This window comes from Zosterops lateralis (genome assembly GCF_965231275.1).
Source record: "Zosterops lateralis genome assembly, chromosome: 3".
Classification (NCBI taxonomy): Eukaryota; Metazoa; Chordata; class Aves; order Passeriformes; family Zosteropidae; genus Zosterops; species Zosterops lateralis.
This window is the reverse complement of record NC_139764.1, coordinates 111,902,621-111,922,867: the sequence shown is the minus strand read 5'-3', so window position 1 is coordinate 111,922,867 and position 20,247 is coordinate 111,902,621. Positions and strand designations below refer to the sequence as shown.

Sequence of the window (20,247 nt, the reverse complement as noted above, 5' to 3'; positions counted from 1 at the left end):
AGGTTAGATATCAGGATAGAATTGTTCCCTGTGAGGGTGGGGAGGCCCTGGCACAGGCTGCCCAGAGAAGCTGTGGCTGCCCCTGGATCCCTGGAAATGTCCCAAAAACCACCTGGATGTGGCACTTGAGGACATGGACTGGTCCTGACCACGGGGGTGGTGCTGAGTGATTGCTGGACTTGATCATCTTTGAGGCCTTTTCCAACCTTAAGGATCTCTGGTTTGATCTCCAGGACTCTCAGCTTTCTCAGTCTCTAAATTCAGCTTGGATCTCAGCATTATTGGCTTTAACACAAAAAAGGGAAGGCAGAACCCTTTTCCAGGAGGACATTCTCACTGCCTGCTGCACGAGGCTGGATGCACAGGCACTGACAATAAATGGCCCTCACTTGCTCCATATTCAGCTTTTTATGTTGCAGATTTGAAATAATCCCTCTCCTGAGACCTGAGCAGCACACTGTGACACCTGATATAAATCTGAGGTTCTGCTGTCAGCTTGGGCTGTCACACAGGAGGGGAAGGAACCACCAGATCAGTGGAGAACCTCAGGAAAAGGGCAGCATGAAGAGAAGGAGAGAGGAGAAAAAGGCAGAAAAAAAAAAAATCTCTTTAGCACTGTTAAATAATGCACTGCAAGGGCAGGTTCAGACTTTGAGGGGAAGAGCTCCTTAAGAGAGATATATTACACAATCTGGGAGCTGCCTGCCTTTATTCTTTTTTTCTCCAAGGGGCTGGAGGATTCCTTCTGTACAAACACACAGGCAGTGCTCAGCTCCCAGACAAGTGATTGCCACAACTTAACACTGTCTAAAACACTGAAACCTTCCAGCTGAAGAGTCAGGAACCTTCTCCTGCATCCCTTCTAAGCCCAGGGAAGCAGGAATATGACTGATCTTACCCTCAAGAGGAATAAAGATGGGAGAGAAGAACAGTTTTTATTTATACAGACATTGCTGGGCATTAAAAAACAAGGTGGTTCAAGGTAGAAAATAAAAAGATAAAAAATGGACAAAACTCCAATAGGACTTTGGACCCAAATATTTTTTTTTTTTTAAGACATTAAAGCTCCAGTTCAGTATAAAGAAGGAGGAGAGAAAGGGCTTTTCACTTGTTCCTAAATTTGCTAAATGAAAATCCACCCCTGGAATGGGGTTTAGAGCAAACTGGCTGTTTTGAGTGCACAAGTTTGTGCATTTTGAGATCCTCACTGGGTCAGTTCCTGGGGCTCCAGGAAGCAGCTGGATCAGAATAAACCAATGAAGAAACCCTACAAAGATGAGGTTTTATACAACTTGTCCAGCCTTATTGTCCAGAAATAAGCACTCAGAATTGGAATAAGGAAAAGTATTTAAAGCTATTTCTCAGTTCCTTGGATCCCCCTTTCTCCCTTTAAAACAAAGTGTTTGTTTGGGTTTTTCATCTCTCCAAACCCTCCAGTCTTACAGCCTGTAAATCCACAAAAAATCTAAAAATCCAGTTGGTATTACATAGCAAAAGAAAGAAAACCATTAGGCTTTAATCACTCCTCACCAAGTTCTCCTCCTGAAAGGATGACACATCTCCAAACTACAGTAACTCTGCCAAGCAAAGTTTAGAAAAAACAGGGAGAAAAAAAGCAATTCTGAGAGGTGGCACTTGCTGCTGACAGGAAGCAGATGGGCAGGAACACCCTCACTGGGGCACAGGGGCACCACACCAGATCTGTGGGATGAAATGCAGCCAAATTCCTTGGGGAGGAGGGTGGGAAACACACTGAAAACAAAGTGTTGGGACTATCTGGGATGAAAAATATTTCTGGATGCAGAGCCAAATTCTATCATTAAATGTTTGCAGATAGTGGCTGCTAAACTCGATGTATCTATTTATCCACTGGTAAGACACGACCCTTTTGCAGGGATGATTTCTGGCAGAATTTTCTTCAACCAAGCTGACAAAACACGGGGTGAGGGAGAGAACATGAAAGCTTTTCACTTTAAAGCATCTTTGATTGTCTTCTAAGAGCTGCTGTTTTGTGCAGGGAGATGATGAGGATCCAGAGCCTAAAGGGGCTCCAGGAGAGCTGGAGAGCGACTTGGGACAAGGGATGGAGGGACAGGACAAGGGGAAATGGCTTCAAACTAAAAAAGTGAAGATCTGGGTGGGGTACTGAGAAGAAATTCTTCCCTGTGAGGGTGAGGAGGTCCTGGCACAGGGTGCCCAGAGAAGCTGTGGCTGCACCTGGATCCCTGTAAGTGTCCAAGGCCAGGCTGGATGGGGCTTGGAACAGCCTGGGATGGTGGAAGGTGTCTCTGCCCATGGCAGGGGGGTGGAACTGGGCGAGCTTTAGGGTCCTTTCCAACCCAAACCATTCTCTGATTCCATAGTAATTCTATCAATCTTTGATCTCAACAAGTGCACATTTTCTGCTCACTCAGAGCTCACTTTGCACATTCTCTGAGGTGAGCCCAACCTGCCACGCTGGTGAGCTTGAAGAGGAAAAGACATTTGTGTGTCTCTCCCCAGCTACAGAGGCACCAACATTAATCCTGAATGAACATTCTTTTTATTCCACATATTTCACATGTATATAATGGCCACCTCTTCCAAGAGCTCAGCAAAAACATATTTGGTATTTCTGTGTCATTAAACACTCTGTGAAAAGCCTCTGGCAGCAGTGACTGATGACTCCAGTGCAAAGCCTTTGATTTCGTGTCACTTGGAAGAAAATCCCTTAGTATTAACACCCAATATGCAGAAAGTTCAGTGGCATTTAAGAGAACAAATCAGGGCAGTGCAGCCAAGAACTGCCCTGTGAATGCCAGGTATGGTTGATACAATCCTAAAGGGACATTATCCCAAACTTCCACTGCTCTTCTCTTTGGTTTTCCATCCCCAGACAGGAGTGGCTGAGCCCAAGGACCCTCCCACTGACAGTGTTATAGTCCCATCACTATTTAACAGCAGCTACTGGGAACTTCTGCATCAGGACAGAGATTTAAATCCATTAAACAGAGATTTAAATAATTTTGGAGCACTCAGGATAAAATACTTCAATGAGGTGTGTATGGAAATGCAGGGAGAATTCCAAATTCCCATTCCTTTTAAAAATCCATTTTTAAAAGGTACCCCTCCAACAATATTCCTCTTGAAAATTATTTCAAAATTGAGGGCAAAGTCATTAATCACTCAAATATAAAGTCTCCTGCCTTCCACGAGAAGATCTGAAATTCAGTGCAAGTTAATTTGTTGGGTTTTTTTGGTGTTTGCTCATTTTCTTCTCTAAATACACTCTGCATTTAAATATTAACCCAAACAACCCCCTCTTATTCCACATTCCCTATGTGGAATGTTTCAGCTCATAATAAGACTTCAGGACTCCCCATTTCTAGAACAATTTATACAAAATTAACTACACCATTTCTTATGCAGCTAAATTACTTCATTTCTAGGTCCTGGCAGATTAAAAGTGTAATTCATATCCATTTTTAAGTTAGTTTATAAAGAAATTCGAGTGGTTTAAAACTTCCAAAGCCAGTTTGCCACACTCATTCTCATCAAAAACTATTTGTGTTTGAGGATGACAGGGAAAACTGAGCTCAGAAAGAAATCAAAACACCAACAACTGAGTCACAAGGAGACACACGAGCTCTGCTGTGGAGCTCTGCTGATTGTGGCATCCAAATGATTTTTCACTTGAAACTCTGAAATAAAAAAAAGCCTTCAAGATGTTAAAGAAGGTTCTCTGAGGCCACATTATTTACATTTGATTAAGGAATGTCAGTTCTAGCAATTATACTGTGCACCAGGCCCACCCATGAAACTGTTATTTTTTAATGGTCTGCCAGAAAAAGGGGTTTTGTCTATTTAGAAAGCCTTTCATTAACTGCATTTCATTAGTTTTTAAGATTAATTTCTATGTCTGCATCAGAAGGTGGAAGGGAAAGAAGTGACAGCTGTCCTCTCCATGTGGCTGCACCATAAAGCAAAGATGAATTATATAGAAATTCAAAGAGTTTATATTTTCTTCTTTTTTTAATAAATTTGTTACTCAAGATCTCTCTCTCTCTCTCTCTCAAGCCATGTGCTAACAAAAAGACATCTGAGCATCCAAAAAGATTCTTGGATAGGAAGGTGACCAAATTCCACTCAACAAACTGGCTACAGAAATGCCAAAAAAAAAATCAGAATCTGGAATTTACCATGTCCATTTTAATGTCAGCACCCAGTGATGCCCTGAAATGTGATTACACAGGCAGTTCCTGCAGAGCCACGGGGCCACAAGGGAAAAGAACAGGAATTCTGCTTGGTGCACACTGGGAAAGCCTCAGCATGTGAATCAAAGAGAGTGATTCAATTCCAACATAATATAATTAAGCACAGATGAAACTCTGCTTCTGCCTCCACCTGCATATTTTACATGAAGATTTTAAGCTTCTCTCCCCATCAGCAGTGAGGGTCAGAAGACTCCAAATCTTGCACTCTCTGGTTCTCAGCTTTTTCCAGAACTGGCTGGGGAAAATAAAAACCAATTCCAGCTATTGAGAAAGGTTTAAATTGTTGGCTTTTTTTTTTTTAAATTTATTTACAGACTAATGGCAATTAATTTAAAGGCACCAGATAAAGGAGAAAAATAGGCATTTTCTAACTTTAAAGTATATAAACAGCTTCATCAGAACCCAATCTTTTAGGTACATAAACAGCTTCATCGGAAGCCGTTCCGCGAGTTACATAAAGAATCCTATTATGCCAAATTAATTCAATCTAACTAATTAGAGAGCAGGAAGTTCTTTCAATTATTTTATGTGCTGTCTGAGAAACACACTTGAATACGAGAGCAGATTTCATTAATTGCGGTTCATTATTCTCCAGATTAGTTACTAAACTTGCAGCAGAAGGTCAAAGACAGCAATTTTGTTCACTGCCACCACCTTGACTGGGATGTCTCTGCCTTTATTTTTCTTTTTTTTTTTTTTTTATTTGAAACCACTCTAAACAAGGGAAGATCACTTTGTAAAGGTAATTTTGTGCGGGCTCATTCGCTTTAATGTTGATGCTACTCTAAGGAATGGGTAGGGTTGAAATAAAAAGCTGCAAAAAATTTTTTAAAGTGTATTTGTATAATGACTGATCAGAACTGATCTCCTTTTTTACCAGGACAGGATCAGAGATTTGGTACCACACCCACTTGGAATAGTCATGGTGAACTTCAACTCCAAACCTGGAAAAAGGTTCAGTCCTGCTCCTTTGGGAATCTGCTTTTCATGGAATCATGGAATATCCTGAGCTGGGAGGGACCCACAAGGATCACCCAGTCCAACCCCTGGCCCTGCACAGACACCCCAAAAATCCCACCCTGTGCATCCCTGAGAGTGTTGTCCAAACACTCCTGGAGCTCTGGCAGCTTTGGGAATGTCACCATTCCCTGGGCAGTGCCCAAACACCCTCTGGGGGAACAACCTTTTCCCAAAATCCAAACTGAAAATCTCCCCCCATCTCAGCTTCCAGCCCAGGAAAGGATGACTCAGATCCTTCCATCCTCTTTGTCATTTCTATTCCTGAACCTTGCTCTCTCAAACTGTTCTTTACAGCAACAGAACTCCAGCAGCTCTTAGTTAAGGGTCAGATTCTTTTGCAATTAAAGCCAAAAACGTTCTTCAGGCTTTGCCTCTCCCTTAAGAGTTTTTCAGTCTACCACCCACTTCTCCCACCCTGCACGTTCATTTATGCCCCCTGCCACTGTGCACTGAAATTTCCTTCTCCCACAGACCTAGAGGTGCTGTTCTATATTCCCTGAGGCTCAGAAAGATCATTTTTGTGTCCCCTCCATGGCACAGTTTCTCCAGGAATTCCTGGTAGGTGAGAGATGAGGCACTGAAGCTGCTGGGCTGAGAGTGACTCCCTCAAGCCCCCTGTGTCCCTCTGATGCCTTAAGTTTTAGTTTTCATGTATTTTAAGATTCTGTGCTGCCCAGGTGTGCGGTTCTGAGCCTCACATTAAGCGTCAGTCAGCTCTCTTCAAAAAGTAGGGAGACAAAACAAATCCTTTTCCTGATGGAGACCAAGGACAGTGGTTATAAGTTTTCAAGCCCAAAAGCAAAACCAACAGTGGTCAGAAGAGAGAAAACAAGAAGGATGAGACTTGATAACTTGAAGTTTTAATTGGACAATTAAACCCCAACGTGCAAATGGACCAAAACTTATAAAAGTATGAGACCTCATGACTGGTTGGCCATTTTGTGACCATTTTGGGTCCATCTTGGGTGTAGCCCTGGCCAGGCTCTTGTCCTGCCCAAGGTGTATCCTTAAAGGCCTTTTAATAAATGTCTACTTTATTCTTTTTGCTCTGTCAAGTGTCTGTTCCAGGTCAGCCTTCCCAAGGCATCACCTCAGCCATCCATCACCACCTCCAGCTCAACTCCTCTGCCCACATTTGCATCCTCAGGCCATTAGAAAGCAGCAGCATGGGAGATTATGGGATGGGATATTTATGATCTCCAAAAGCCAGACTTGCTGCAAAGGCACCTCTTGATATTTTGTGCTGCACAGAAGAAGCTGGAGCTGATTCTGGGGCAATTCCTTCAGTTTTTTTTCTCTCTCTTCTCTGCACCTTTCCTTAGGTTGGGATTAGGAAAAGGTTCTTCCCTCAGAGGGTGCCAGGCACTGGAACAGCTCCCCAGGGAACGGTGACATTCCCAAACCTCCCAAAACTCCAGGAATGTTTGGACAATGCTCTCAGGGACAGGGTGGGATTGTTGGGCTTGGATCAATGATCCCTGTGGATTCCTCCACCTCAGAATATTCCATGATTCCCTGGGATTGCTGACAGCAGTGAAGAAGCCCCATTTCCCTACAGATTGAGCTGCAAGGAATTTGTAAAACTTCTCAAACCAGGGTAGATGCATTTCCCATACAGCTGATTTGTTCCATTGCAAAACCTGAAAGCAGAGAATAATTCTAACATTTCATTATAATACACAGATCCACTGATCATGGAAACCCTGAGCTGCTCCCCAGTGCAAGCACTGAAGCATCACATACTCCTCCTCTTTATTTTTAAAAATCAAAGCATTAACAGAATTTCCCCTCCTATTCAAAATCAGTTGAGATGATGATCTGGTTGACTTTCTATAGTAATCCATACCACAAACTAAAAATCTCATTAAAGAGATGCCTCTGTAGTTTAAAACTTGATTTCTAGACAAATCATCCATCACTGATCTTGAACAGGAAAGGAGTGGGAACAGGTGGTTTGACTAGAGGCAGGAAATTAGGCCTCGTTTCTCCTCTCAGCTCTCACTGATTCACTGAGGATTCAAGAAGGTGTGAAAGGCTCTCACTGCAATTGTAAGAGCACCTATTTGCATCTTTCCAGACCCAAATGCCTTTAAAGAAAAGTCACCACCTTCATTTTAATTCTCTACAGTTCATAGATGAGGAGGTTTCTACAATTCCAGCCTTGACACCAAGCAAAAGGCAACATGAAAATGTAAAATGAATCCCCAATCAAGCTAAAAATATTTTAAAACTGCTTCATTCTTATTTATGCTACATTTGCCAGAAATAATTTTAAAAATATTGAAGTGTTAATAGATTTATTTTTGCTCTATTTAACATTTTACTGTATTCCTATTGTGCCAAAACAACTTCCTGTACTCCTGGGATGTTCTTGTAACTGCAAGTTTAGTTGTAGCAAACAAATTCATCCACAAAAAAAAAAATATTCAGGGATTTTCGGATTTGTTTTGAGGAAGATATTCTTTAAAATGTTTCCCTGTATGGCAAGAGGTGAGGAAAAGTCTGAGTTAATTAGTGATGGAGCTTTCAGAACTCCAGGCAAAGGAAGAGGGTGAGAGCAGAGCCAGCATGGGCAGAACGGACTCCCAAAAACTTTCACATGAGATCTGGATGCAGATTCATCTTCACAGCTGTTTATTAAACCTTCCAAATTTACTCTAGAGGGAAGTATTCCCTTCTAAATAAACTCCAGCCTCACAAATAAAGGAGATTCTATGATTTACAACTGGATTCTCTATTTCATCTGCTGGTTGATTTTTTTAATGACAGAAGTGGTTTTTTTCAGCCAGCCTGACTATGCATCTTCTCAGAGCACAGAAGTCACACCTGGAGCAGGTGGAGCTTTGCAGCACAACATCCAAATAATAATAATAATAACAATAAAAGGAATTAAAATTCAAATAGATAAGAATGAAGAAAAGTAGCTGCCCCAAGTAGACAGGAAAAGATGGCAAAAGGTGACATGAGCCGGGGTGAGGGGTGGGAGGGGATGGGATATGAAAGAAGGAATTAAAAATAGAATTACATTTTCCTCCTGGCAATACACAAACAACACTAAGTGCCCTTCATAAATTTCACCATTGCTGCTGCGAGTGGGAGGCCCATAAATCACCCTGGGAGAGTGGAGCTGGCACCTGGAAAAAGCCAAGTGGGCTGAGTGTGTGTGTGTGTCAATAAGTTCCAGCAGCTCCACCACCCCTGGACAGGATGGAGGGGAAATGGATCAAGAGGCTTTGCTGTGCCTAAAAGCTTGGTTTGCTCTGCAACAACTTTTATACAACAGCTCTCTGCCAGCAAGGCCAGCAGCACTCACCAATATTGGATTTTGTGGGTGATTTAATGCTTTACCTGCTGTGCAAGGGGAGAGCTCTGCCTGCCCTTTTTCTCATCTCTAACAGGGAACAGGGACTTCAGCAGCTTTGGCATCTGAGGCACGAAGGACTTGACAGGATTCAGGTAGGAAGCAGCCAGGCTACCAATACCTGTTGGAAATAAAAATATTAATAGATGAAAAGAGTTGTTATTCGGAGAAAGATGGGAAAAAAACCCCAAAGGTGACCTAAACTCCTGTATAAAAAATTTAAAAAACTTCTTTTTAGTCTAAATTAGTTCTTTTTAGTCTAAATGACTAAAAACTTCTTTTTAGTCTAAATGACTTCTGTGGTCAAAGAATTAACTAAGGGAAAGCTCTCTCTCTTACTTTTTGTGACACTCAAGAGCTGCAGTGACTTCATCCCACATTTAGGAAGCTCCCTAAGCTGTAGGAGAGTCCTTATCTGGACCAGGAGAGTTTTCTGAGCTGAAAAGGAGTCCATCCCTGGACCAGGAGAGTTTTCTGAGCTGAAGAAGAGCCCTTACCTGGATCAGGAGAGTGGTTTTGCTGCCCAGGGCTCGGCAGGGAGGTACGAGATGGACTAACGCCTCTACTGGAGTTTGTGGCACCTTGGGACACATCTTGCTGACTCTCCCATCGACCCTAGAGAGGGAAAAAAAAACAACAGGTGTTTTTTAAAGTTAGCACAGCAGCAGGAAGCACATCAATCCTGACACACCCTGCACACACCCCCTGCCAAGCTCAGAGTGCCAGAGTTGAGGAAAGACCCTTCCCCCAGAGGTGCTTTTAGTTGGCAGACCCAGCCCTGCAAAGATGAGCACCCTCAGCATATAAAGGCACAGAGAAAGTTTGTTTCTAGACCTCACAGCTGTAAGATTTCACCCCCTTGTGCTGCTCTGTGTTACACTCTGTGAGTGTGTTACAACCAGGCAAAAACAATATGATGCTGTCTGCCCAAAATTCCCAAATATTTTGTGTATCTACTCAGGAAAAAGGGTGAGGACAGAGCTTTAAACAAGAAAAATACAGGACCTAAAGGCTGGAGGAGTTGATCTAATCAGGAGGAAGCAACTGTGGCACTGCAAAGTTTTCTGACAGCCTGGGAAAGAGAAAGCTAGAATAGCAAAGTGTGGATAGCAGGAGCCACAAAAAAGATTAGGACAGGCTACGGTTTTGACATAAGTTTTGAAGATGAAACAAGATTTATTTTCAGCCCTACGAGAGCCTGATGCAGATGAGGAAGAAACAGTGACAGAGAAAAGAGCAGCTCCCCTGCCTTCCCAAGATCCCAGGGCTCCCTGGTTGAGTTTTCCCATGGATCCCACACCCCATTCTGCACACGAGGGATGAGTCCTCTTGCTTTTACAAATTCCACTGTGCTTTTGGAACTTTCTTCTCAAACTCACAGCCAGAAACTGGCTCAGTGACAAAGCCTCTCTAACAGAGAGAAACCCCAGGCCACTGCTTCACATCACCACGCCAGTGTCAAGAATCTATGTGTCAAAATCCATTTTTTATTAATTCTCTCATCTTGCTAGGTAAAATCACTTATAAATTTGTCTGCAATGATTATTCCAAGTGAGTGGCCAAGGTGTGTCTCTGCTGGAAGTTTCATGTGGATGCAGGACAGGGCTTGGTTTTGCTTCTCCCAAACTGAGTGTGCAGAGCTGGAAGGGAGACCAAAATTCCACCTGGGGTTGTGCTGAAAATGTCTGAGGGAGGCACACATGCAAAAGCACACTGCCAAAGCAGTTCCTTCTCATTTAATTAATTTATAGGAGACCTGAAGGCAACTCAATACCCGTTTGTGAGTGTATGGGTCAAAAAAAGTCCAGTCTCAGACTCTTCAGGAAGTCTCAGGGTCTTGTGTGAAAGTGCTGTTCCTGTTCAGGTGGCAAAATGTTCTCAGGATGAGCTTGGAAAGCTTCACCTTTCCACAATCAGAGGCTGCAAGGACAGGATGGTGCAGCCAAAACTGATAAAAAATGAAGTCTAATCCCATTTTCTTTTTTGTGAAGAGTTGTGTTGGCTGGTACAAAATCTGGATTTTATTGTACACCTGAACTTTGCTTGTCTTTTAAAAGGAAGGGAAATACTTTCACAATAAAATGGTGTAGGAGTTACAAGGGATGGAAGGACCTGCTGCATCCCAGACCATAATTTTCATGTGTTTTTTCCTGGAGGAAGAGGGGGGAAATGTGTTTTTTCAAGAAGCTCCCCACTGTTGGATGCAAGGAATTCATCTGACCTTGAAAATAAAAAAAGACAAGGCAGCCAAAATAATCGTAACTGGAACTTGAAGTCATGAATGTTTCACAAATAATAAATAAGCCAGGATAGGAGGAATAGATTTCTCCAATGGGTTGAAGGTCATGGTGAGCAGCCCAGGGGCAAGAATCATTTCCATTTGGATCTATAAGTCAGTCCCAGGGAAGCTCTCCTGCTTTGAATAGCAAGTAACCTCACTTGGGCAGAGCAAGACCTGTCCTCAGCCCTCCTGCCCCAGGTACAGACAGTGCAGCTGCTGCAGCTGGGAAGACAAATCTGAGAGAACTGATGGATGTCTGAGGTCACTGAGGCATCCTGAAAGCCAAGCTGGGGGAGCAGCAGGGGTTTGTTTAGTCTGCTCTTTTTGAGGACTTTGGTGTTAAAGCCCTTCTGGAAAGCTTCTTGCTCTGCCCATGCCTGAAGCCTCCAATTTCAGCATCATCTTTGACCTGCAGCTCATTTATGTCTTACACACATCCCAAGAGCCACATTTGAGGCTGGAAACTTCCACAAAATGCTTCCATGAGACCATCTTTCCTATTGCTCAACCCCAAACTATTTTTTTTTTTTTGCTTTTGTGTTAATTAATGCAGATTTCTCTCAGGTGGCCTTATCATGTGAAGAGATTAATAAAAAAAATTGGAAGACTCAAACCAAATAGCACAAGACTCAAAATAATCTTGAAATACTGGTTTTGTTGCCTCCTGACCCAGTCTGCCATCAGCCTGGTAGATGTCAGCACTGGACTAGGAAAAAGAGTAGTGGAAGAGTGAAAAGCATCTGAAAGCTTCATTTTTGGAGAATACAAAACTTGATTAGTGATCCTTTTGGATCTTGAGATGGTGATGCTTTTAAAGACAAGTGGATCAAGGTGACACATTTTGAGCCAAGCCCAAGTGCTTCTGGAGACCACAGAAAAAGAAGAAATAAAAAGAATATTACAAATACTCAAAGAGTATTGTAGATTACTAGAACAGAGACTCAGTGCATGTAAAGAGCAGGTAAATAATTCTCTGAGTCATGATCTGTTGAGTCAGGAGTGCCCTTCATTGACTCTTCCAGAGAAAAATGATTTCAGGCAAATATCATGACTTTCTAGCCCTGTTTGGGGAATGCTGAAAAAATGGGAGTAGGTAAGAACCAGCAGAACACTTTAAGAATATTCATCCTGCACAGGAAGAATTGGCAGCATTTGGTGACTTTTTCTGCAGGAAAAGGCTTTTTTCTTAGGATCTTTCAGAAATTTTGCTTCAGCCTCAGTACTATGGATGATTACATTTTCTAAATAATTTTAACTCTTTTGCCAGGCTAACTAAAGTGAAGGTCCTGAGAACAGGAATGAGAAAAGGATTTGTGTGGTTGGTTATTCAAAGCATGTTGGGTTTTTGAATTACCCTTGCTTTGGGGAGAGTGCAGAGATCACAATTTTAGCCTGAAGGTCAGATTTGTGACCCTCGACTCTGAGATGACAACAAACCATCAAAATTAGGTTAATCAGGGCAACAGGGTGGAGAACCATTTGGAAAAGAAAATACTGGGGACAACTGGAAGTGTCAACTGCTGTGCAGAGGGAAAAGGTAATTCATGAATGACTTTACTAAGCTGGATCAAAAGGTAGCCCATGTCAAAAAAAGGATTATTAACTACATTAACTTGATGAAGTCCCCAAGTTTCCCACCTGGAGTCATCCAGCATTCTCCTGTGTTGCTTTGTGCATTCACCAACTGTACCACTGCAAGTTTTAAGTCTATTCTTCTTATTATTATTATTTAAGTGCTGTGAATCTTTTCTCCCTCAAGAAGGGTGGTGAGAGAAAGAGAGGAAGCTTATAAATCATTTGCCCAGAGGAGTCATCGTTCCATGAATATATTTGCTCTCTGCCAAGTGACCAAACAGAGGTCAAGTGATTTAATTTGACAAATCCAAGTAGCCACCAGAAGAATGCACGTCCCTTGATGTGTTTTAATGCAGAGCTGTTCATAAAGTGGTTTATTTTCATAACACCTTCTCCTCCTCTGCCTTCCCTTCTTTCACACATCCTCAATGAAAAATAAAAACCCTCCAGGGAATTTATTTCATGCACAAAACCTTTAGGGCAGGTTAGGGATGATCACTACCTAAGTCATCTGGAGGCTTTACCTGACAAATCTTTCCTTGAAGTTGACAGACCATTAAAATGCAGCCACTGGGTAAGAGAAATGAATAGTTCTTGTGTTTTATTATTTCAGCAGTTCAGAAAAGACTCAGGGAAAGGTGACCATGAAGCACTGGAATACAAGCAAACAGCTGGGACATACAGCTGGGACAAAAGGCACTTGTTCTCATGAACAACAGGATTATTCAAGTTCAATGGCACCAATTTGCTGAAAAAAAAGCTCTGGTTCCCAGAAAAACCTGAAGGTTGAATGGCACCATCTTGTTTTACTTGGATTTTGAGCTACAAATACTGGACCTTTGGGAAAGGAAGGACAACTGTCCAAGACAGGTTCTTGTCAGAGGTGTTTGAAGAGTAACTCGTGATATTTTTCACCAATATGTGATTCAGTCTGATCTGTAAAACCCCTCAGAGGTGCCTTCCATTCACTGTGCCTCTGATTCAACCAGTTCAGTCCACTCAATTTTTAAATTCAGCGTCCAATTGAATTAAATTAAATTAAATTTCCAGCAAAAGCCCTGTTGAACATGAAATTCACCCCCTGTATCTGATATCAAGACTAAGACACTCAACGCCCCTGCATCACCTGATGTGCAAGGAGAAATCAAACTCATCTCACTCTCCCCATACCACATCTGTAGTGATAACAGGAGTAAAAATTGCCTTTTTCTCATTTAAGCAGACACAACCTTGAGGTGAGGCCACGTGCAGTCCTGCTGACAATCTAAAAGTCCATCAAACTCTTCTGAAGTAAATCCAGAAATTAAAAAAATTCCCAGTGGTGACTTAAAATATTTCCCAGGAATGCACAGCTCAGTGTGAGAGTCATCCTGCTCCCTGGAATCTCTCTATGCTGTCAGCACACTGGGATATAATTTAAAGTGTTTTATGCCAATCCCACACTTCTGCTCCAATCCTGGAGAAGGACTTTTCCAGCTCTTCAGGAGGATGTGACCACCCATCCATGTTTTTACCACCAAAGCCTGCAAGATGAATCCATGCCCTAATTCTTGAAATTCCTGAGCTGCCTGTTGTAGTTGCATTGACACCACCTTTAATTCTTCTTCCAACTCATATAATATTCTTGTTTAATTGTTTAATACTCTTTTATTTATTTTTTTTTAAAGAGGAATGAGCCCTGGGCTCTTTTAAGTGCTGGAGAATGGAGCAGCATCCACATTCCAAACTTTACCAGCATGGATGGTGCTGGACAGAGAGGAATGAGACTCAGCAGCCCTTTCCACAAAGCTAAAAATCCATGGTAAAGGCAGCAGGGAGGCAAGGAATAACAATCAGAGGAGAGAAATAAAGTCATGGAATAAAAGTTAAGGAAAGGAATATTCTGGAATGTTCCATCAATATTCTGCCCCCAGTTCAGGTGTTGCTGCTGTCCTGTCACTGCTTTTTCCTGTTTCTATTAAATCATTTGTTTGGGATTGGCTTATTATAACAAACAAGACCCAATTCCTGGTAAAAATGACAATAAAATAACAATCCATGACTGCTGGAGAAGACCTCTTTGCCACCACATTTCTCATCAAGGGACAAAGACATCCAGCTGAACCAAAACTCTGCCTGTCAAGCTACTCTCAGGTCCTTTATGCTAAAAGGGACAGACTTATCTCACCAGTGAGCTTTGTGATGTTCATGTGCTACAGGGACATTTAAATGTTGTTAAATATTTCTTTGGGATTCCAAAACCTTTTCCTCACTCTCCTACTGAAACTGGATCATTGAATGACAGAACAGTTTGGGTTGGGAGGGTTTAAAGGTCTCCTAACATGGACAGGGACATTCCCACTAAGCCAGACTGTGCCAAGCCCTGTCCAAACATGTCCTGGAACCAGAGATCCATCCAAAACCAGGAATTCCCAGCTGGGGAGGTCACACCTCCATGTCCTGAGGAACAAGTGCCTTGGATTGAAGCTCACTGCAAGCAAAGGGAGCAGCTCCAGCACCTCAGCTCCACATTCCTGCAGCACAGAGTCTCTGTCAGCAACTACAGCCACGGCCAAGAGCTGCAAAACCTCATGCAAACCACTGCCAGTAATTCCAGTTAACCAAAGCTTGGGAAAAGGGATCATTCCTCTGAGAGCATTAACACAAAACTAAGATAAAGCATGTTTTCCATTGGCCCAGTTATTGTTTTAAAGTCATTTGTTCACAGAAATCAAGAGTTGCTCACATTGAACTATAAAAGCCAGAAAGAGCAAGATTTGAGAGGAAGTCTCAGTGCTCATCTCATCTCCAGGCTAATATTCACTGGCAGATATTTAGATATTTGCTTGCTTTCATGTCTGGTTTTTTATTTCAGCTGAGAGGGGGTTATTTCTGAAATGACTTCACCCTGCCCAAAAATCTGTGAGAAATGGCACTAAACAGCTCCAGACTCTGTAAGAACCCATCAGACGCACCCAAGGAGAAAAGTTTTCTCTGCTTTGTACCAGTTCACGCTGCATTAATGACAGGATTTCAATGGAAAAAACTCGTTTTGCTCTGTGCTGTGCAAATGAGGCACCACCAGCAGCATCTTCAAAGCAGGAAAGAAAAGCGTTGTGAGTGAGCAAAAACCAACTTTATAGTGAGATAAAATTATTATCCCACTCATTAGGTGGACCTAATGCATTACCTCTGCTGGGACCTTTGGACTCTGAAACATGCAATGAGAGAAATCATTGAGGGGAAGGGAGGAGAAAAACAGAAATCATTAAGAATCCTAATCTTTAATTTTTTGCCTTAAAAACCTTGCAGTAACTGAAACACCCCACAGCTCTCTCCAAATAGGAGTTGCTACAAACACTTTATCACCTGCACAGATTTTAGCATTCTCTCCATGGCTCAGATGTAGCAGATTTAGCAACCAATGCTGGAGCACTACATCAAAATTCTATTATTCTGTGCAACTGCATTATGCATTAAAAATGCCTTGTCACCACCAGATTCTCCCCCTCAAAATGACTCCAACACTTGCTGGGCAGAATATCTATCAGGAGGAGATCCTTCAGTTGATCTAGGATTTGGAAAATAACATTAAATTTAATTTTTCACCTTTTAAAGAAATGGTTTTGGGTCTATACTGGTGTTTTGAAGGAGTGAAATGGGCTGAATTATCACCCACCACAAGTTTTAGGACCACTGGGAGGTCATGGATGACTTAACAGCTTTTATTCTGTCTAGAGGTGGACCTGAACTAACATAGGCACCCAAACTTCTTCCTTTCTCCCAGAATTTTTCCCTCCACCCAGGTGAAAGCTCTGGAAGAGCTCTAAAGCTGGACAATGCTCCTGAGCATCCCACAAGGGCTGGAACAAAACCTGGGAACTTCCCCAGACAGGTCCAGAGCAGCTCATCGAAACCTATTTCATCCAAACCTATTTCTGTCCCAGGAGCACAAGGGGGTGGCCCATTTTTTACAGATATTTCCCATTTATGCTCCTAATCACTGGTGGAGTAGAGTAATTCTCTTTTTTTCCCAGTTTTGAGATCTGCAGATACTCACCCTGTTACTGCTCAGGTTATAAGGGGGAGCTAAATCCTGGCGGCTTGCAGAAAGCTGGAAGAGTTAAAAGAAGCAGAATTATTTCTTAACAAGAACTTTAAAAAAAATCGTAACTATGGCTCTTGACTAGTAAGGTTGAAAAGGAACAGTTTTGTGGTTAAAGCAGAATCAAAATCCAAGAAATTAAAGGTAAAAAATTAATTTCTGACCTGAGAAGAGCCAGAAATTAGTTTGATTACATTACCAGTTCTATCAAATGATTTCTTTCCAAACTTTGGGCAGCATAAGTCTCATTTTTCTTATGCACAACTCTGGTACAAAGCTTAAGTTCAGCATATACTTGTAAGTTGTTTTCAAATCTTTTAAAGAAAAAGAGAAAAAAAAAATCCACCCTTCAACTTGGAAAAGGAAATGAAAAACCTCCAGTGTTCAGGGGAAAAAAAAAAAAGCATAGAGAGGTCAAAAAGAAGGAAATTCATTGCTCTATTCCATGACTCCAGGACCTGAGAATGAAGAGTTGGAGCTGCTGGAGATGCCAGCAGGGAAAACTCACCCGATTCACGTTGGGGGAGCTCAGGCTCCTGCGGTAGAGTTTTCCTTTTCCCATCAGCTGCTCCTTTACAGCAACTTCCTGGCAGTCACAGAGAGAGCAAAACAAAGAAAAAATAAGTGTATTTGGCAAGAATTAAAGCTCTGATTGTCCCAGGATAGCTTTGTCTACACAAGCAAAATGTTTCTAAGCCGCCTTGTGGCACAAGCTGCGGTCTGTAAAGTTTACACGGCTGAAATTATGAATGGATAAATTTTAACATCTGGTATTTTGCTGATTGGCACGTGGAGGATTTTGCAGCTTGTCTTGATTCGAGGAGATGACAGAGATGCAAAGACTAAGACTCTCTTTCCTAGCTGAGCTCCTATTTTAATCCTTTAAACTAATTATAAATGACAGGGAACTTGCTTTCAATATTTAAACTGCATCACACTTCCCCATGAATTTATAGTGGGCAGGCACAAGCTCCAGCTTGTTTTGCATAACTTTCCTTTTTGTGCTTGCATAATTTATATCCAGGAGAACAATTTTCAATAAATGCTTTTCTCTCCTGTATTTTTCCTGGTAAACAGATCAAGTTATAGTACTTAAAATTAACCCAATCAATGTCTTCTTTTATTGGCAGGATGGCTTTGGTGAATTCAAAGTAGAATGTGGGCAAAATGACAAAAATTCTACTGGCAATTGCAGAAACTATTACTGAAGCTTCAGAAAGCAAAAGCTAAGGCCACACAACTCCTTTTCCTGAACCAGAATTAGCAATGAACAGCTTTAAAATCAAACCAAGCAGCCCAGAACTGTGCCCTGAGCAGAGAACTCCCAGCCCCATCTGTGTGAGCCAGGACATCTCTGCTTCCCCTGGATCTTTGCCACAGGCCCACAGGGAGGCTGAGGCGTGCACTGGGGTGGGTTTTGGGGTTCTTTGGCAGTTTGTGTGCACTCAGGAGGACATTTGGAGTGCACACACTGCTCTCAGGGCACTCCCCTGCTGCAGCCCTTGCAGCCAGACCTGGCGCAGTCGGTCCAGGGTGAGGATGTTCTCCACGGCCAGGACGCTCCGCAGATACTTCTCAATGTAGGCTTCAGAGTCAGCTGAAGCTGCATCTTCCACGTTTGCTGCCATCCTGGCCAGTGCCTCCCGCTCCTCAGCCCCTTGAGCATCCTGGGGAGGCAAAAAAGAGAGGGCAGCATTTTAAAATAAACTCAAAATCTCCCGCATCACTCGTGGAGAAAACGCGTTTTTAAACCACAGGGCACTTTGTCCTTATCACAGGGGCAGATGAGAATCATGGAATAATTTGGGTTGGAAGAGACCTTAAAATTCAAGCCATTCCACCCCTGCCACGGGCAGGAACACTTTCCACCATCCCAGGTTGCTCCAAGCCCTGTCCAGCCTGGCCTTTGACACTTCCGTGGATGGGGAGTCCGGAACCTCTCTGGGCAATCGCTGCCTCACCACCTTTGGAGAAAAGGATTTCTTCCTAATATCTATTCTAAATTTCAACCTAATACCCAATCTAAGATTCTGATCCAAATAAAACACCTTGTGGTGCCATGCAACCTGTACAGGTGCTCCTGCCACTGTCACAGACATCTCAAGCTGTACGTGGTTATTGTTCTCAGGCTTTTTTGGGTTCTTTCTGAGAGTCTCACAGCAAGACATTGTCATTAATTAGCAAAAGGGCTGCATTTCAGATATTTCGTAATTAAAAAGTGCTCAAGCACATTTGGGGCGTTATCTAACCTGAGAGGAAAACAAAATTTCAAGTGAGCTGCAAGAAGGGAAAAAAAATAGAATGTTGCTCGAGAAGCATTTCAACACAGAGTGCAAAATGCAGCAGAAACATGAAAGAGCCAGGCAGCAATCAGAGTTTTGGCTCTTCATGTGTTAATGTTTTCACAAGTGCCCTGATAGAGCATCTCTTGGAAGGAAAGGATTAGCATCTAACTGGGAATATGCTCAGGAATCAAGAGTTGCATAAAGACATTACTGAGAAAAAGCCACTTTGTTATTTTTTTTTTCCGCAGATTCTCATGATCCCCGCAGCAGGCACTTCACCTGCCCCTTTTTCCTCCCTCTTTTTCCTCCCCACTCTGTCTTCAAGGACCTGAGCAAATAGATGCTCACTCAACAAAATGCACAGTGACACTGATAAGACAGAGGTTGCTGCTGAAGTCACAGCGTGTAAAGGAACAGGCTCCATCTTTTACAAACCACAGTTTATGCTGTGGCAGCAGCAAGAGCCAGCATGCTCAAAATGATGAGGGGGAAAGCACAGAATTAAGAGGCTCTTGGCCAATCTGAGACACTCTTGATTTCTTACTCACCTCTGGAATGTTTGAGACTATCTCAAAAGTGACTCCACAGCCAGGGATGGAACTTCGGGGGGACATCCTTCGGAGGAAACTCTGTGCAAAACCCTGCGGAGAGGAAACATGAGGAAAATGTGGATTAACAGATTCCAGCTGAAATAAACACAAGGAAAACATGGATTATCAGATTCCAACTGAAATAAATACAAGTTCACAAGTCAAGAAGCCCAAACTGCAAAGTCTAACCAACAAATATGTAAGAGCCAAAGATTCCAGCTTGGGAAAAAAAATCATTTGCTTGCTTATTGTGGATACAGAGGATATTCACTTCCTTCCTTGCAAGGTGACTGTTTCACCAAGCATCAGCTGCTTTTAGAGTTTTGTTTTTTTTTTTTTTTTTTTCCTGACAGAGCCCAAGGTAACTTGTCTTGAATATTGACAAGTACAGACATTAAATTCTTGACCAAAGAGATCGTTATGAAGAATGATTTAAGGGGCATGGTCATTGTTTATGCTGACTTGGCGCCTTGCAGGGTTAAGAACTGGACTGTTGAATTAATGCAGAGATGAGTCATTCAAAGATGCTGCTGAGACAAACTCCCAGGAAAGGTTATTGACGGGGGTTTTTTAGAAAAACAGGAAGAAAGCCAAAGATTCTGTGTCGAGTGGAAGTAAAAAATGGCATTGACTAAATCTGTAGAAAACGGAATTGATGAAGACTTCACCCGATTGTGATTATTGGCACGTTCAATTGATCTGGTCAATACAGTCTCCCATTCCATATGACAAAAAATTCACTGTTCTTCCCTTGCTGAGAAGAAGCTGCTGCCTGATGGAAGCACCCAAGAACTGGGG

General features: G+C 42.4%; 1 protein-coding gene across 3 annotated transcripts in view; it reads right to left on the bottom strand.

Moving 5' to 3' along the window:
- Window positions 1-20,247, bottom strand: part of KIF13B (kinesin family member 13B) — a 119,182-nt gene that overhangs the window by 9,400 nt on the left and 89,535 nt on the right. For 2 of the 3 annotated variants that reach the window (XM_083858067.1, XM_083858068.1), the window contains exons 32-38: window positions 19,408-19,500; window positions 18,089-18,241; window positions 17,083-17,160; window positions 16,530-16,583; window positions 15,660-15,680; window positions 9,132-9,249; window positions 8,622-8,755 (exon numbers count right to left, since the gene is read on the bottom strand). In XM_083858067.1, the coding sequence (XP_083714193.1) occupies window positions 8,622-8,755; window positions 9,132-9,249; window positions 15,660-15,680; window positions 16,530-16,583; window positions 17,083-17,160; window positions 18,089-18,241; window positions 19,408-19,500 (651 nt within the window). The remainder of the gene's footprint in view (window positions 1-8,621; window positions 8,756-9,131; window positions 9,250-15,659; window positions 15,681-16,529; window positions 16,584-17,082; window positions 17,161-18,088; window positions 18,242-19,407; window positions 19,501-20,247) is intronic. The other variant, XM_083858069.1, reaches the window with a different exon arrangement.